The 13,390-nt window shown below is 48.8% G+C and overlaps 1 protein-coding gene across 1 annotated transcript in view; it reads right to left on the bottom strand.

Moving 5' to 3' along the window:
* Positions 1-13,390, bottom strand: part of LDLR (low density lipoprotein receptor) — a 33,255-nt gene that overhangs the window by 8,771 nt on the left and 11,094 nt on the right. Inside the window, exons 4-12 of the mRNA XM_037505825.2 lie at positions 11,894-12,280; positions 9,770-9,892; positions 7,156-7,278; positions 5,645-5,764; positions 5,088-5,213; positions 3,521-3,692; positions 3,216-3,443; positions 653-771; positions 206-345 (exon numbers count right to left, since the gene is read on the bottom strand). Of these exons, the coding sequence (XP_037361722.1) occupies positions 206-345; positions 653-771; positions 3,216-3,443; positions 3,521-3,692; positions 5,088-5,213; positions 5,645-5,764; positions 7,156-7,278; positions 9,770-9,892; positions 11,894-12,280 (1,538 nt within the window). The remainder of the gene's footprint in view (positions 1-205; positions 346-652; positions 772-3,215; positions 3,444-3,520; positions 3,693-5,087; positions 5,214-5,644; positions 5,765-7,155; positions 7,279-9,769; positions 9,893-11,893; positions 12,281-13,390) is intronic.

Raw genomic sequence — 13,390 nt, 5'->3', positions numbered from 1 at the left:
TGTGAGAAGAAAATAGAAATAATTCTGGGTCTAAGACCTGTTTACAGTCACAGGCAGTTTTCTGAGTGAATCTTGGCTTGAACATAGCAGCCAAAGTGTATTGACCCCTTAACATGAGCACTCAGGCTTCTTATGAGAGTGGCACATGGTAAACAACCTGAATCACCTAAGGCACAGAAGGTGCACATGTGCTTCCTGCCCCTACCTCGAAGATGGCCAAGGAGAAGGGGTGCGCCAGCCTTTTCTCATCCTCCAAAACAGTCTTCCGGTTCCCCCCATTGACATCAATGCTGGAGATGGAGTGGAGCTTGGAGTCTACCCAGTACAGGCGGCCACCGGAAAGATCTAGAAGCCACAGGTGGACAAGGAGAGGTCAGGCTAATACCAGAGGGGCCTTTGGGCTCGGGCACTCCTCTCCTAGAAGAAGGGAGCCCCCGCAGATGCAGCAGAGATGAGCCCGGCCATAGAGGTCTGACCACACCCCTCATGTGTGAGCCTGAACCTGGGCTGGAGCTTAGTCTCAGGTTATAAAAATCTCAGGCAATAAAATTCTCGGGTTGGTTCATGGTCTGTTTGGGGAGCCCCTTAGCAACACTTCTCTCTCTTCCAAGACTGCACCTGACCCCATGGAACCCTGGTCCCAAGAACATACCCAAAGTGATACCGTTGGGCCACTGAATATCTTCTGTCACCAGAGAGTAAATGTCCACACCATTTAGGCCCCCCTTCTTGATCTTGGCTGGAGTTCCCCAATCTGTCCAGTACATGAAGCTGGTGGGACAACCAAGAGAACAGATGTGATGACGACAGTGAGGGAGGCTCCCAGTTTCCACCTGGTAGCTAGGCTGGGGCTCCAGATACACTACCAAATACAAAGTCTCATGGTTCTTTCTGTTTCCCCAGCCTTGCTGACCCCAGGGCCTGCAACCTGCAGAAATCCAGCAGATTTGAGAAACTTTGAGACAAAAGGAGATTTTTATTCCAATGTCAGGACTGGGCCCTGGAATCTACACCTTGAACACCGATTTTTTAATTTATTTATGCATCCAAGAACGGTGGTGTAGGCCAAAGGTGTGGGGGGTGAGAGGATTCACCAGAGACAGAGTGATCCGTGGAACAGGTAGACCCACTGAAATACACTGCTGAGGGGAGCAGCGGGCAAGGCAGAAGAGGTCTGCTGTGCCATGTGGGTAGCTCCCTGGCTAGGGATCGAACCCATGCCGCAATGCCTGGCGATAACTTGATAGCACTAGACTTTAACCTGTGCTGAGATTTTAACTCCTGTGTCACCAGGGAGGCCCCTACAGTATTTGTTCTTTAGCATCTGACTTCTTGCACTTAGCACAATGTCCTCAAAGTTTATCGATGTTGTAATGGATAAACTTCCTCTCCCTCCCCACTCCAGTGGGGAATGTGTTGGTGAGGGGAATGGGGCGTCCACGGCACTTCTGGTGCACATTATGAAGCATAATTTGATCCTTGCCCATACCCCTTATGTAGTATTCCAACTTCTAGAATGTTATGCTGCAGATAAACTATAAAGACTCACATGCAAAGGTGTTTAGAGGCATTGGAGATGCTTTGTGTGCAACACAGGGGGAAAAAAGAGGGATGTTGAGGAGCCTCCCTAGTGGCTTAGGGGTTAGTCTTGGCTCTATCACAGCTACAGGCCCGAGTTCAATCCCCAGGCAGGGAGAAACCACATGGCACAGCAGACCTCTCCTGCCTTGCCTGCTGCTCCCCTCAGCAGTGTATTTCAGTCGGTCTGCCTGTTCTGTTCCCCACTCTGTCTCTGGTGAATCCTCTCACCCCCCCATACCTCTGGCCTGTACCCCAGTTCTTGCATGCATAAATAAATAAATTTAAATAAATAAATAAATAAATATTTAATAAATAGATAAATCATGGCCACAGGGAACAATTCCCATTAGATCAAAAGAAAGAGGCAGAGGACAATGATCGGTCGCTACTTGGAAAAAAGAAACACAAGGAGGCCCTTCCCACCACTTGTATCGACGTGGGCTGTGTTTGGGAGGACCTCTCCTGCAGTTGGGGAACTAATGGACCACGTGTCCCTGTGCCAAATGAGAGCATTTGTCTTGTTCACCTAGGGACGGCCCTGGCCTACCTTCACCCTCATCTGAGTTGTGGACCCCACGTGAAGAGAGCCAAGCTTGCCTTCCCCGGTGTTCTCTACCCAAGGCCAAATGCTACCTTTTTTCCCATTGTTACCACCAGGACAGGCTGTCCTTCCTGGATTGTCACCACCCCTCCCTAGAATTGTGAAATTCCACATGTAAGATGCTGAGGTGACAGATATGGTCCAACAAGTACAGAGGACATGGGGCTCTCCCGGGGACAGTTCCTGTGGGCCCTGGAGCTGCTGAGTCAGCCGTGGGCCTCTGCAGATGGCCACCAAGAGCTCCGCTGGGTGGCAGGCTTCGCTGTCCTACTTCTCCAAAAAAAAGTCAATTGAGGTCCTCTCTGGAGGTGCAAGGGGTTAAGACACAACTATGAAGCTGTCCACAGCCTCTGCAGCACAAGTTCGATCTTCCACTGGCCAGGGAGCTACCCACATGGCGCAGCAGACCTCTCCTGACTCGCCCACTGCTCCCCTCAGCAGTGTATTTCAGTTAGCCTGCCTGTTCTGTTCCCCGCTCTGTCTCTGGTGAATCCTCTCACTCCCAGCACCTCTGGCCTGGACCCCAGTTCTTGTATGCATAAATAAATTTAAAAATAAATAAATAAATCTTTACCAAAAAAAAAAAAAAAAAAAAAAAAAGTCAATTGACTGATGCTGGACTTGAGTAATTTTATCTTTCTCTAATTACCTCCCTGCAAAGGCTACTCTGTCACAAAATACTAGTGAGATACTAAATACTAACAAACACAGAAACAAGAACTTAAATTTCTAATAAGTGTTAATTTCTAATATCAATTTAATCAATGCGGTAATTTCTGATTCTACATCCTATTCCAGACAGCAGGACTTTTCAGGGTCCGATTTTATCTCTGGTGACACCACAGACATGGAGAGGGGTTGATCCCCAGGAACCGCAGAGGGTTGGTGGGAAGGCCATGCTCCCAGGCAGCTCCAAACAGCCCTCTCCACACTCAATCTGATTTACTTCAGATACAAACCTTCCCACCACGAGTTCTAGCCAGTTCTAGAACACCTTCATTCCCTGTGCCCTCTCAGCTTTGGGAATACCCACCCGTGGACAGGATCCACCACAATGGCCCGAGGCTTGGAGCCTTTCTCCTTGAAAAGCGTCTTCCTCTTGGTCCCCTTGGTGTCAGCCACAGAGACGGTGCCGAGGATAGAGTCGGTCCAGTATAAATTGCCATGGATCCAGTCCACTGCCAGCCCATCGGGGGCCTGGAGGTCCTCGCCAATGACGGTGTCATAGGAGGAGAAGCTATGGGCTCTGTCAATCTGGGTGCTGAGGAGGGGGAGGAGAGAGTCAGGGCCAAGGGAGCACATTTCACTGGGGACCCAGGGCTAGGTGCCAAAGCTCACCTATAGATCTTCCTTTGGGATAGGTCGGACCAGTAGATTCTGTTGCTGGCCACCTCGGTGTCCAGGGCAACCACATTCTTTAGGTTGGGGATGAGGCTGGTGTATTCGCTTCGGTCCAAAGTCATCTTCCTCACCTCATGGCGGTTGGTGAAAAATAGGTAGGCGATGGTGCCTGGGAACACAAGAAGGTGCTCAGAGGAGTGGAGGGACCCTAGACACACCCACTCTTGGCACCCTAGGGGTCTGACTGGACCAGAGGAAACACCCAGGATATGAAGTGGAAGAGTGTCTTCCAATTAAGAACTGCAAGGTTCTGAAGCTCTGAAAGCAGGGACCTTGCACATCACAGAGGGCTCTACGTCTGCTTCAACTTGCTTCAAACACAACCTAGTCAGCCCATATCCCCACCACCATCCCTGACACTCAGCCCACGTTGGAGCCAAATATCAGACTACAGTGTGCCCTGTCCTGAATCTGCAGAAAGTATCCAAATGAGACCATCCTAAACTTGCTTACTCTGCCTCGCCTATTCCTTCCAAAAGAACCACAACCAAGACTCCTGCCCACAGCTCTCCTTGCTTCCTCCACCTCCCCGGGGACAATTCCTGTGGGCCCTGGAGCTGCTGAGTCAGCTGTGGGCCTCTGCAGATGGCTGCCAGGGGCTCCACTGGGTGGCAGGCTTCGCTGTCCTACTTCTCCAAAATATAGTCAATTGACTGACCCTGGACTTGAGTAATGCTGCTTCCCATGTGGCCCATAGCATGCGCTGCGCTCCTCTTAGGGTGACAGTGAAATCTCAACTCCTGGTGTGTTTTGTGATCTCAGTGCAAGTGATACCAGGGAACTGCTACTTTACCCCAGCAGAAGTGGGGCGGCATGGGGACAGGAAGCCCTTCTTGCAGGAGAGGAAGACAGAGACCCTTGGGGAAATGAAGGAAGCTCTAAGACATTTCTGCAAAATTAATCCACATTGGAATTACACCACATGTGTGTCTGGGTGATGGGACAACTCCCTCAGGACAACGACACCTCCAAAACCATAAGATTCCTGGTTTAGGTGATCCTGAGAATGACTGCACAGTTGCAGTTATAATGTGAGCCTCAGAGCAAAAAGAAACTCGACTACTTAGATTCATTATGAACAAATCTGTTTTGGTCTCTTTTCAGTAGATTTGCTGTCAGAGGTGTGAGTTCGTTTTGTTAATAAGAATGGCTGGAACGGATGCAGCTGCAGATTAGGTCTTTTCACCTCTTACCCTCTGAAGTCCATCCCAAACTGCCCCAGAAAGGAAGGAGAGTCTCTTTCCAGTCCATCAGCAGGGCTGGGGGCTGCAAAGCATTCCCTGGGGGGGGGGGTGACCTGTGTCTACTGAGAAGTCAGACACGTGCCAACCTTCTAAGAAGGCTAATTCCTAACTAGGCTGCTTGTCCACCTGCCAGAGGTCTGGGGAGCAAACAGTCTGCCCCCTGTGTCATTTTAGTCTATACAAAGTTCAGATTATGAAACTCCCCATTACATTTGCTTTAGTGGCCAGACCCACCCCTCCTACCACTGCCCCACGCTCACCTGTAGCCTTGCAGGCTTTGGTGTGGGGGTCCAGCTGGAAGCCCTCCATGCATTCACACTTGTAGCTGCCCTGGAGGTTCACGCAGAGCTGGCTGCAGGTGTCAAGGTCCTGACACTCGTCAATATCTGTGAAATGGGACAGAATAAGAGGTTTGGGGCATCTTCACTCTGGGCTGTGGCTGGAATGATGGGGTCCCACCCAAGTTATGCCTCTCAGGGACAGCCCACCAATCTGGGAAAGACCACGGGGCCAGGGTGTCAGTGGCCATCAAGTTCAGAAATGAAATCATGGAAATGGACAAGTGTCACTTCCAACAATGACCCCAGCCGCACGGTTAACCTCCGGGCACAGCCGACAGGGCAATGCTGCATCAACTGAGATTTCTTTAATTATTAAACCCCAAAGGCAAGAATGGCTGAAGAGCCAATGCAGACCAAGTGCTCCTGGAAGCCCCAACCTGTGCTAGACATCCTGTACATCTAGTAAAATCCTCCCAAAAGATTTCATATCCACTTAACAGGTGCACAGACACAGAGGAGCCTGTCTCGGGAATCACCTTCACATCTTCGCTGGTCTACCAGCCGGAAGCCCTCGGGGCACAAGCACTTGTAGCCGATCTTGAGGTCGTTGCAGATGTGGGAGCAGCCACCCTTGTTGTCTAAACACTCATTGGTCCCTGCAAGGGCGGGGGCACAGATCGATCATAATCACGATGACTTGGAGGCCAGTAAAGTATCATGAGAGGGCTTTAAACAACTAATGTCACACACACAACCCCGTGGATGAACCCGGAGGATGTTATACTCAGTGAAATAAGCCAGGCACACAAAGACAAATACTGTTAGAGGTCCCTAGAGGAGTCAAATTCAGAGGCAGACAGTAAAGAGTGGGTGCCAGGGGCTGGAGGGATAGAGGAATGGGAGTTAGTGTTTAATGGGGACAGTTCGGGAAGATGAAAAAGTTCTAGAGTTGGATGGTGGTGGAGTTGCACAATAATGGGGATGTCCTTAATGTCACTGAACTGGACACATAAAAAATCACTTTGGAGGTAATTTTATGTTTCTTAACAACAATTAAAATTTCTTTAATTATAAAAAATAAACTCTATATACCACAAACATATATTAACCTAGTGAATCCTCTCAATACCTAAGGATATTGAACAACAAACTGGGGAAACTGAGGCAAAGCCAAAGTAAAATAACTCATCCAAGATCACACCACTGGGCTCAAATGCAAGGCACTTGGCGCTAGAATTCAGGCTCCTGCCGTCATCACCAGGCATGGGCCACAGCTGTCCTACCACCCATTCTTACTCAGCCCAACAGCTAGGGACAGGGCTTATATACTTCCAATAGTTGAAAAGAAAAATAAGAACCAAAAGAAAAACATTAGCTCATGCCACATAAAAGTTGTATGAAATTCAATCGCCGGGGCCCATTACGGAGTTTTCTTGGAGAACAGCCATGAGCTTTCATTTACATGCAGTCTAGGGTTACTCTCAAGCAGAACAGCTGCGACTAAGACCTAGAGCCCTAAAGTTCAAAACATTTACTCTCTGACCCTTTCCAGAGAAGTTTGCTGCCTCTGCTTTGTACTATACATCTATTCCCAACAGGGGCATTCCAGTATCCACCACATAGAGGGCCCAGTTACAAAAAAAAATCCCAAGACAGAAGCAAGTTTCCAGGAAAAGAATTCATTTTCTTTCTTTTACAGTTCACTTTTCTGGGGGAAATCTCCTAAAAATGCCTGTTAATGATAGGTGACCAAAAAGTACTCATTAATGATCTGTTACAGGCCACTGAGCATTGGTGAGACAACGAACATCATGTGGGTTCATCCCAGCAGCACTAGGAACCCTGAGCAGATTCCTGTCCCAGTCTACAGACGTGAAAACTGAGGAAGAGAAGCTGCTTATGCCCAAGGCCCCCCAAGTCTGTCTCACTCCAGAACCAAAGCATAGGAACCCTTCAACTCTTCAAGGGTATATGGGCAGGAGCCTAGCATCCCCTAGATGCCCTGCATCCCACCAGTTCCATGAGCTGCTGGCACCCCAGGGCTTACCACACTCCTTGAGGGGTTCATCTGACCAGTCCCGGCAGTTCCTGACGGAGTTGCAGACTTTGTCCATGGTGATGCATTCACCGCTGTGGCACTTGAACTTGTTGGGCCCCTCACACAGGGTCACTGTAAGAACCAAAGTCAGGCACTTCTTAGGGCAGAGCCTGCTTAGTGTTCTTTCATAATTTAATAGTCAATGGTTACAAAAATATATCCAAATGTATTCATTAGTAAAACTTAGAGCAGGAGTTAGCAAACTCCTACCCAAGGCTAAACCAGCTCACTGCTTATTTGTTTAAGCAACATTTTATTGTTTCATTGTCACAGGAAGCCCATCTTTTTTTTTTTTTTAAGATTTATTGATTGATTGATTGATTGATTTTATTGATTTATACATACAAGCACTGGGTACAGTCAGAAGTGTGGGAGGGTGAGAGAATTCACCAGAGCCAGAGCGGGGAGCAGAGCAGGCAGAAGGACCGAAGTACACTGCTGAGGGGAGCAGCGGGCGGCAGGAGAGGTTTGCGCTCCATGCGGGACCCTCCTCCGGTGGCCGGGGAGCAGCCGGGGATCGAACCGGCACTGCAGAGGCTGCGGGCATCTTCGCAACCCAGCGCTCAACCGCTGCACCACTGGGAGGCCCAGAAAGCCCAAATTTTTACATACTGCCTGGGGCTCTTTCCATGCTGCAGTAACAAAGCTGAGTCATTGGAACAGTCTATGGACCAGAATGGAAACTATTTATCACCTGGCTTCTTATGGTAAGGTGTGCAGACTTCTGGCCTAGACTATCAGGGTCACGTGCTGCATAGTGACATTCCTGCCAGTGAGTGTGTATCCAACAGCTGTCCTTCTATGAATCCTAACTGTGTGGTAGGCAACACCAGGTAGGGTCTTAGTTGCCCAAAGCACTTCTTAGAATGTATCTCTTCACTCTTATGCTCTTAGAGGTAATAATGGTCATCCTAATTTTTTTTTAAAAGATTTATTTATTTATTTATACAAGCACTGGGTACAGTCAGAAGCGCGGGAGGGTGACAGAATTCACCAGAGCCAGAGCGGGGAGCAGAGCAGGCAGAGGGACCGAAGTACACTGCTGAGGGGAGCAGCGGGCGGCAGGAGAGGTCTGCGCGCCATGTGGGACCCTCCTCCGGTGGCTGGGGAGCAGCCGGGGATCGAACTGGCGCTGCAGAGGCTGCGGGCAGCTTCGCAACCCAGCGCTCAACCGCTGTACCACCAGGGAGGCCCAGATCATCCTAATTTTTGAGGCTATCATTTTCTTATTTTTTTCATTAATAGCTCTATCAAATATATTGAGCAATACAGTGTTGAATTTTGCTTGTTTTCAAACCTTATAAAATACTATATCCAGTAATCTGCTGCTTGCCGCTTTTTTTTTTTTTTAAAGATTTATTTTACTTACTTATGCATACAAGAACTGGGGTGGAGCCCAGAGGTGTGGGGTGTGAGAGGATTCACCAGAGACAGATTGGGGAGCAGAACAGGTAGATCTACTGATACACACTCTTATTGGCACACTCTCATTGGTGCAGTGGGCGAGACAGGAGATATCTGCCTCGCCATGTGGGTTAGCTCTCTGGCATGGGATCAAACTCAGGCAGCAGTGGCTGGTGATAGCTTTGTACTGCTGAGACTTTAACCCCTGTGCCACCAGGGAGGCCCTGCTGCTTGCTTCTTGCTCCCAGCCCCAAGGTTGAGGGGCTCACCTGCATGGTGTCTGAGAGTTGTAGCCTTATTTTCTCAGCTGTGTTTGATATTCCATTATGTCTATACCACCATTTAAATATTGGGGCTTCTCCGGTGGCGCAAGGGGTTAAGCACCGCACTATGAAACAATTCGAAGCCTCTGCAGCACAAGTTTGATCCCCGGCTTGCCAGGGAGCTACCCACATGGCGCAGCAGACCTCTCCTGAATCGCCCGCTGCTCCCCTCAGCAGTGTATTTCAGTTAGCCTGCCTGTTCTGTTCCCCACTCTGTCTCTGGTGAATCCTCTCACCGCCCCCCACCCCCCCGCATCTCTGGCCTGTACCCCAGCTCTTGTATGCATAAATAAATAAATCTTTAAAAAAAAAGAATTCTAGAGAAGGATGTGGTGGTGGTTTTCAAGAGTGTGAATGTAATTAATGCTACTGAACTGTACACTTAAAATGGTTAAGATGGTAAATTTTACATATGTGTATTTTGCCACAGTTACTTTTTTTTTTTAATTAACTCTGCTGCTGATGAACATTCTGGTTGTTCCAGTGTACAGTTGCTGGTTCTGGTTTCTCCCAGGCTCATGCCCAGGAGTGCAAGTGCCATTATAAATTCAGGAAAGTGCCTTCTGTGGAATAGTACTGTGCATGCAGCTCTCTAAGCCCTGTACCCTCCAACCTCATCAAAGCTCATAGTCCTGAAGTAGGTGCTTTCGGTACACACATTTCTTTTCAGTGAGTGAAAGTGAGGCCTAGGGAGATCTGATACTTGCCCAAGGACACACAGCAGGGTAGGGGCTTCCCCCGGAGGATCTGCCCTCAGCTCTACCCTCATCCAGGATCCAACCAGATCCTCCTCCCATCCACAACCCCCTAACCCCCAACTGCAGCAAGGAGCTCACCATTGATGCAACCAAGTTCATCACTCATGTCCTTGCAGTCATACTCTCTGTTGCACTGGCGGCTGCCGTGGATGCAGGTCCCATCGGAACACTGGAACTCGTCAGGCCGACATGTAACAATGGCTGAAAACAGAGACCTGGTGTCAGTTTTTCTCCAGGAGCAGTAAAGAGCAAAGGACCCCCACCTTCCTCACAGATTCCAAGAGGTTAACAGGAGGCAGCTGCCTGGGACCTGGGGGGACAGCGTGTGGACCGGGTAGAGCTTTAGAGATGCAAAAACCTTGTCCACCAGCAGAGTCAATTACTTGTCCATTTTACCTGCTCCCCACTACAGGGAAAAACTCCCCAGGTATATCTAGCTTCATATTCTAAATGTTAACCAATGGAAATTTGAGAAGATCATTGCTTATAGCAGCAAGTACAATGAAGAAAAATCAGTTGGAAAAGAAGAACATGGAGGGGGGGGGGGCAAGGACCCTAATACAACTATTAGGGTTTTCACTTCTCTCTTCTCTTTCCTCGCATGCCTTTTTTAGAGCATGTCACTGGTCACAAAGCTGGCAGGGCCCACAAGTCATTCTCAAAAGAAAAGCAAAGATGCCCAACCTAGACTGAGAAAGGCCGAGGAAATGAAGCTAAATCGGAGCAATACCATACGGTCATTCAAACGATTAAGACGCTGAACTCAAAAGAAGTTTGAGATGATGCTGTGTGATAAAAGACGCCTCTACAACGAAATATCGGAGGACACAGATGGTGACTAGAATAAGGTAATGATGGTCGCCATCTAGACCTAGATCTTCTAGATTTGTACTTTAAGCTAATTCACAAAACTGTGTGTTTATGTTCTGTGCACTTTCCTGTGGGTTGCATTTCACAATAAAAATGTTTGCAATTTAAAAATTGCAGGTTGTTGGTAAGAAGAGTTAGTTAATCTCTGAGCAGAACAATCCTCACTTTCAGAACAACTCCCTTCACTTTCTTTAAAAAGACCACAAAGTTTGAAGCTCCATATTTTTAAATGGACACTCCACTGTGAGAATAAGAGACTGATTCTATTTTTAACCCATGTGTATATCTTGCATTAAGGAAAAAAAGCACTTCGTGAGCTCTGATGATAGCTAAAATAACAGGATCTAGTCACAGTTGTGGGTCCTCAACTGTAACGCACAGTGAAAGCCACTCACAAGTTATGGGGGTTAAATGAACTTGTAAAGTTTTAGAACAGATCACATAAAAAGCCATCCATTACATTTAAAATATGATGCTTAAAAAAACTGATTACATCTATGGAGCAGTAACAACACTATGAAAACTAAGGACGTGGCAGAGATGCCAACGTAACAAAAAACCGAAATCATGTGCAATAATGGCCATCACTCAAGATCACTGACACAGTGTCAGCTTCAGGGCCATGTCCTGTATCTGTAGAGGTCTCCGACACAGGAGCCACTAACCACACGAGGCTATTTACTTTCAGTTAATTAGAGTGATCTAGATCTCCATTCTTCAGCCACACTAGCCGCGTCTGCTAGCAGCTATAGTGGTGGGCAGCGTTGTCGTGGGACATTTCCTCCACAGGCGAAATTTCTGTGGAGTGTCAAATCAGGGTCTACTCAGGCCAATGATGTCACCCCCATTCTCCAGGGGAGGAGACTACAGCACAGGGAGGCTGAGTCCTGGGCCAACTGTCACACAGCTCAGAGGTAACCAGGTCAGGCCCCAAGCCCAGGATCGTTTCTGAACCAAAATAATGTGGCAACTTTCAGCTTGTTCCCCTCATCAAGAAAGAGATTAAGTCTTCCCCAGTAGACCCTGAAACCTCAGATGCTACCAAGGCCTGCCCATACTATGCTTTTTCCTATTCATAGGTAACTATGAGAGAGGTCATGAATCAGGCACGGAAGAGGTGAACAACACTAGAACAAGTGTAACAAGCACGCCATAATGGATGTTATGTGAAAGTGGTTTCTCTTACAATTTCTTAGTGAATGTGGTATTATCTGATGTGGACCTCAGGGAATGGAAACCACAGAGGAGTTGCTGGTTTAACCACTGAAGTGGGGGAACCCTGCCCACACTCGGGGAGAGGCGGGGACAGGTGCAGGAACCCCAGCCCCTTACTGCAGTTCTCCTCATCAGACTTGTCCTTGCAGTCGGGGCCGCCGTCGCAGCGCCAGCTGGCGTGGATGCACTCTCCGCTCCCGCAGTGGAACTCCAGGCCCGTGCAGGGGTTGCTGTCCCTTCGCCTGGCCAGCGGGTCGAGGCCCCCGCAGCTCGCCGGCCACTCGTCTGAGCCATCCTCACAGTCGGGGTCGCCGTCGCAAGCCCACAGCTCAGGGATGCAGGCGGAGCTGTTGCACTGGAAACTGGCGGGGCCGCAGGTGGTCACCGGACAGGACGCCTCATCCGAGCCGTCGGCACAGTCTCGGTCCAAGTCACAGACAAACTCCGGAGCGATACACTTGCCGTCCTGGCAGCGGAACTCGTGCTGGGAGCATGTTTGGGGGGCTGTGGAATGGGCAGGGGAGGACAAATTGGTCCCAGGGGAGTCCCCATTTCCCATACCATCCCATTTGCCAGACGGGAACACCGAGCCCAGGAGAGGCCAGACTCCACTTAGCGACCCTGGAGAGGTGGCCAGCTGTGCCGGGAGCCCTAGACTGGAATCACCACCAGGCGTGGGCCCCACCCTGCTCCTCCTCTATGCCTGTTTCCTCATCTGTCATAATTGGGGCACACAGGCAGGGCTATTTAAGGGTTTCCTATTGTTAATATTAAAAGAGCAAAAAACACAATTGTGGCATGTGAAGTAATGGAGGTATTAAATAGCCCTACTGTGGCAATCACTTCAAAATACATATGTGGGGGCCTCCCTGGTGGTGCAGAGGTTAAAGTCTCTGTGTAGTCAAGCTATCGCCAGCCACTGCAGCAGGAGTCATGAGTTTGATCCCCAGCCAGGGAGTTATCCACATGGCACAGCAGACCTCTCCTGTCTTGCCTGCTGCTCCCCTCAGCAGTGTATTTCAGTAGATCTGTCTGTTCTGCTCCCCACTGTCTCTGGTGAATCCTCTCACACATCCCCACCTCTGGCCTATACCCCAGTTCTTGTATACATAAATAAATAAAAATAAATCTTAAAAAAAAATATATAGGCCTCGCCAGTGGCTCAGCAGGCTCAGTGCAGCATTGTGAAGCTGTCCGCAGCCTCCACAGCGCGGGTTCAATCCCGGCCAGCCACGGAGATATCCACATGGCACGGCAGTCCTCTCCTATCTCGCCTACTGCTCCCCTCAGCAGTGTATTTCAGTCACTCTACACTGCTCTGTCTCTGGTGAATGCTCTCACCCTCTTGCGCCTCTGGCCTGTACCCCAGGTCTTGTATAAAATAAAATCTTAAAAAAAAAAACAAACAAAATATATGTGTATCAAATCATCACCACGTACACTTAATTTTTTTTTTAATTTTTTAAAAGATTTATTTATTTATTTATTTTAAGATTTATTTTTATTTATTTATACAAGCACTGGGTACAGTCAGAAGCGCGGGAGGGTGAGAGAATTCACCAGAGCCAGAGCAGGGAGCAGAGCAGGCAGAAGGACCGAAGTACACTGCTGAGG

The sequence above is a fragment of the Talpa occidentalis genome, unplaced genomic scaffold (assembly GCF_014898055.3).
Source record: "Talpa occidentalis isolate TD23 unplaced genomic scaffold, MPIMG_talOcc4v2.1 talOcc4.12, whole genome shotgun sequence".
Classification (NCBI taxonomy): Eukaryota; Metazoa; Chordata; class Mammalia; order Eulipotyphla; family Talpidae; genus Talpa; species Talpa occidentalis.
The sequence above is the reverse complement of the archived record's forward strand: the minus strand, read 5'-3'. Positions and strand labels throughout refer to the sequence as shown.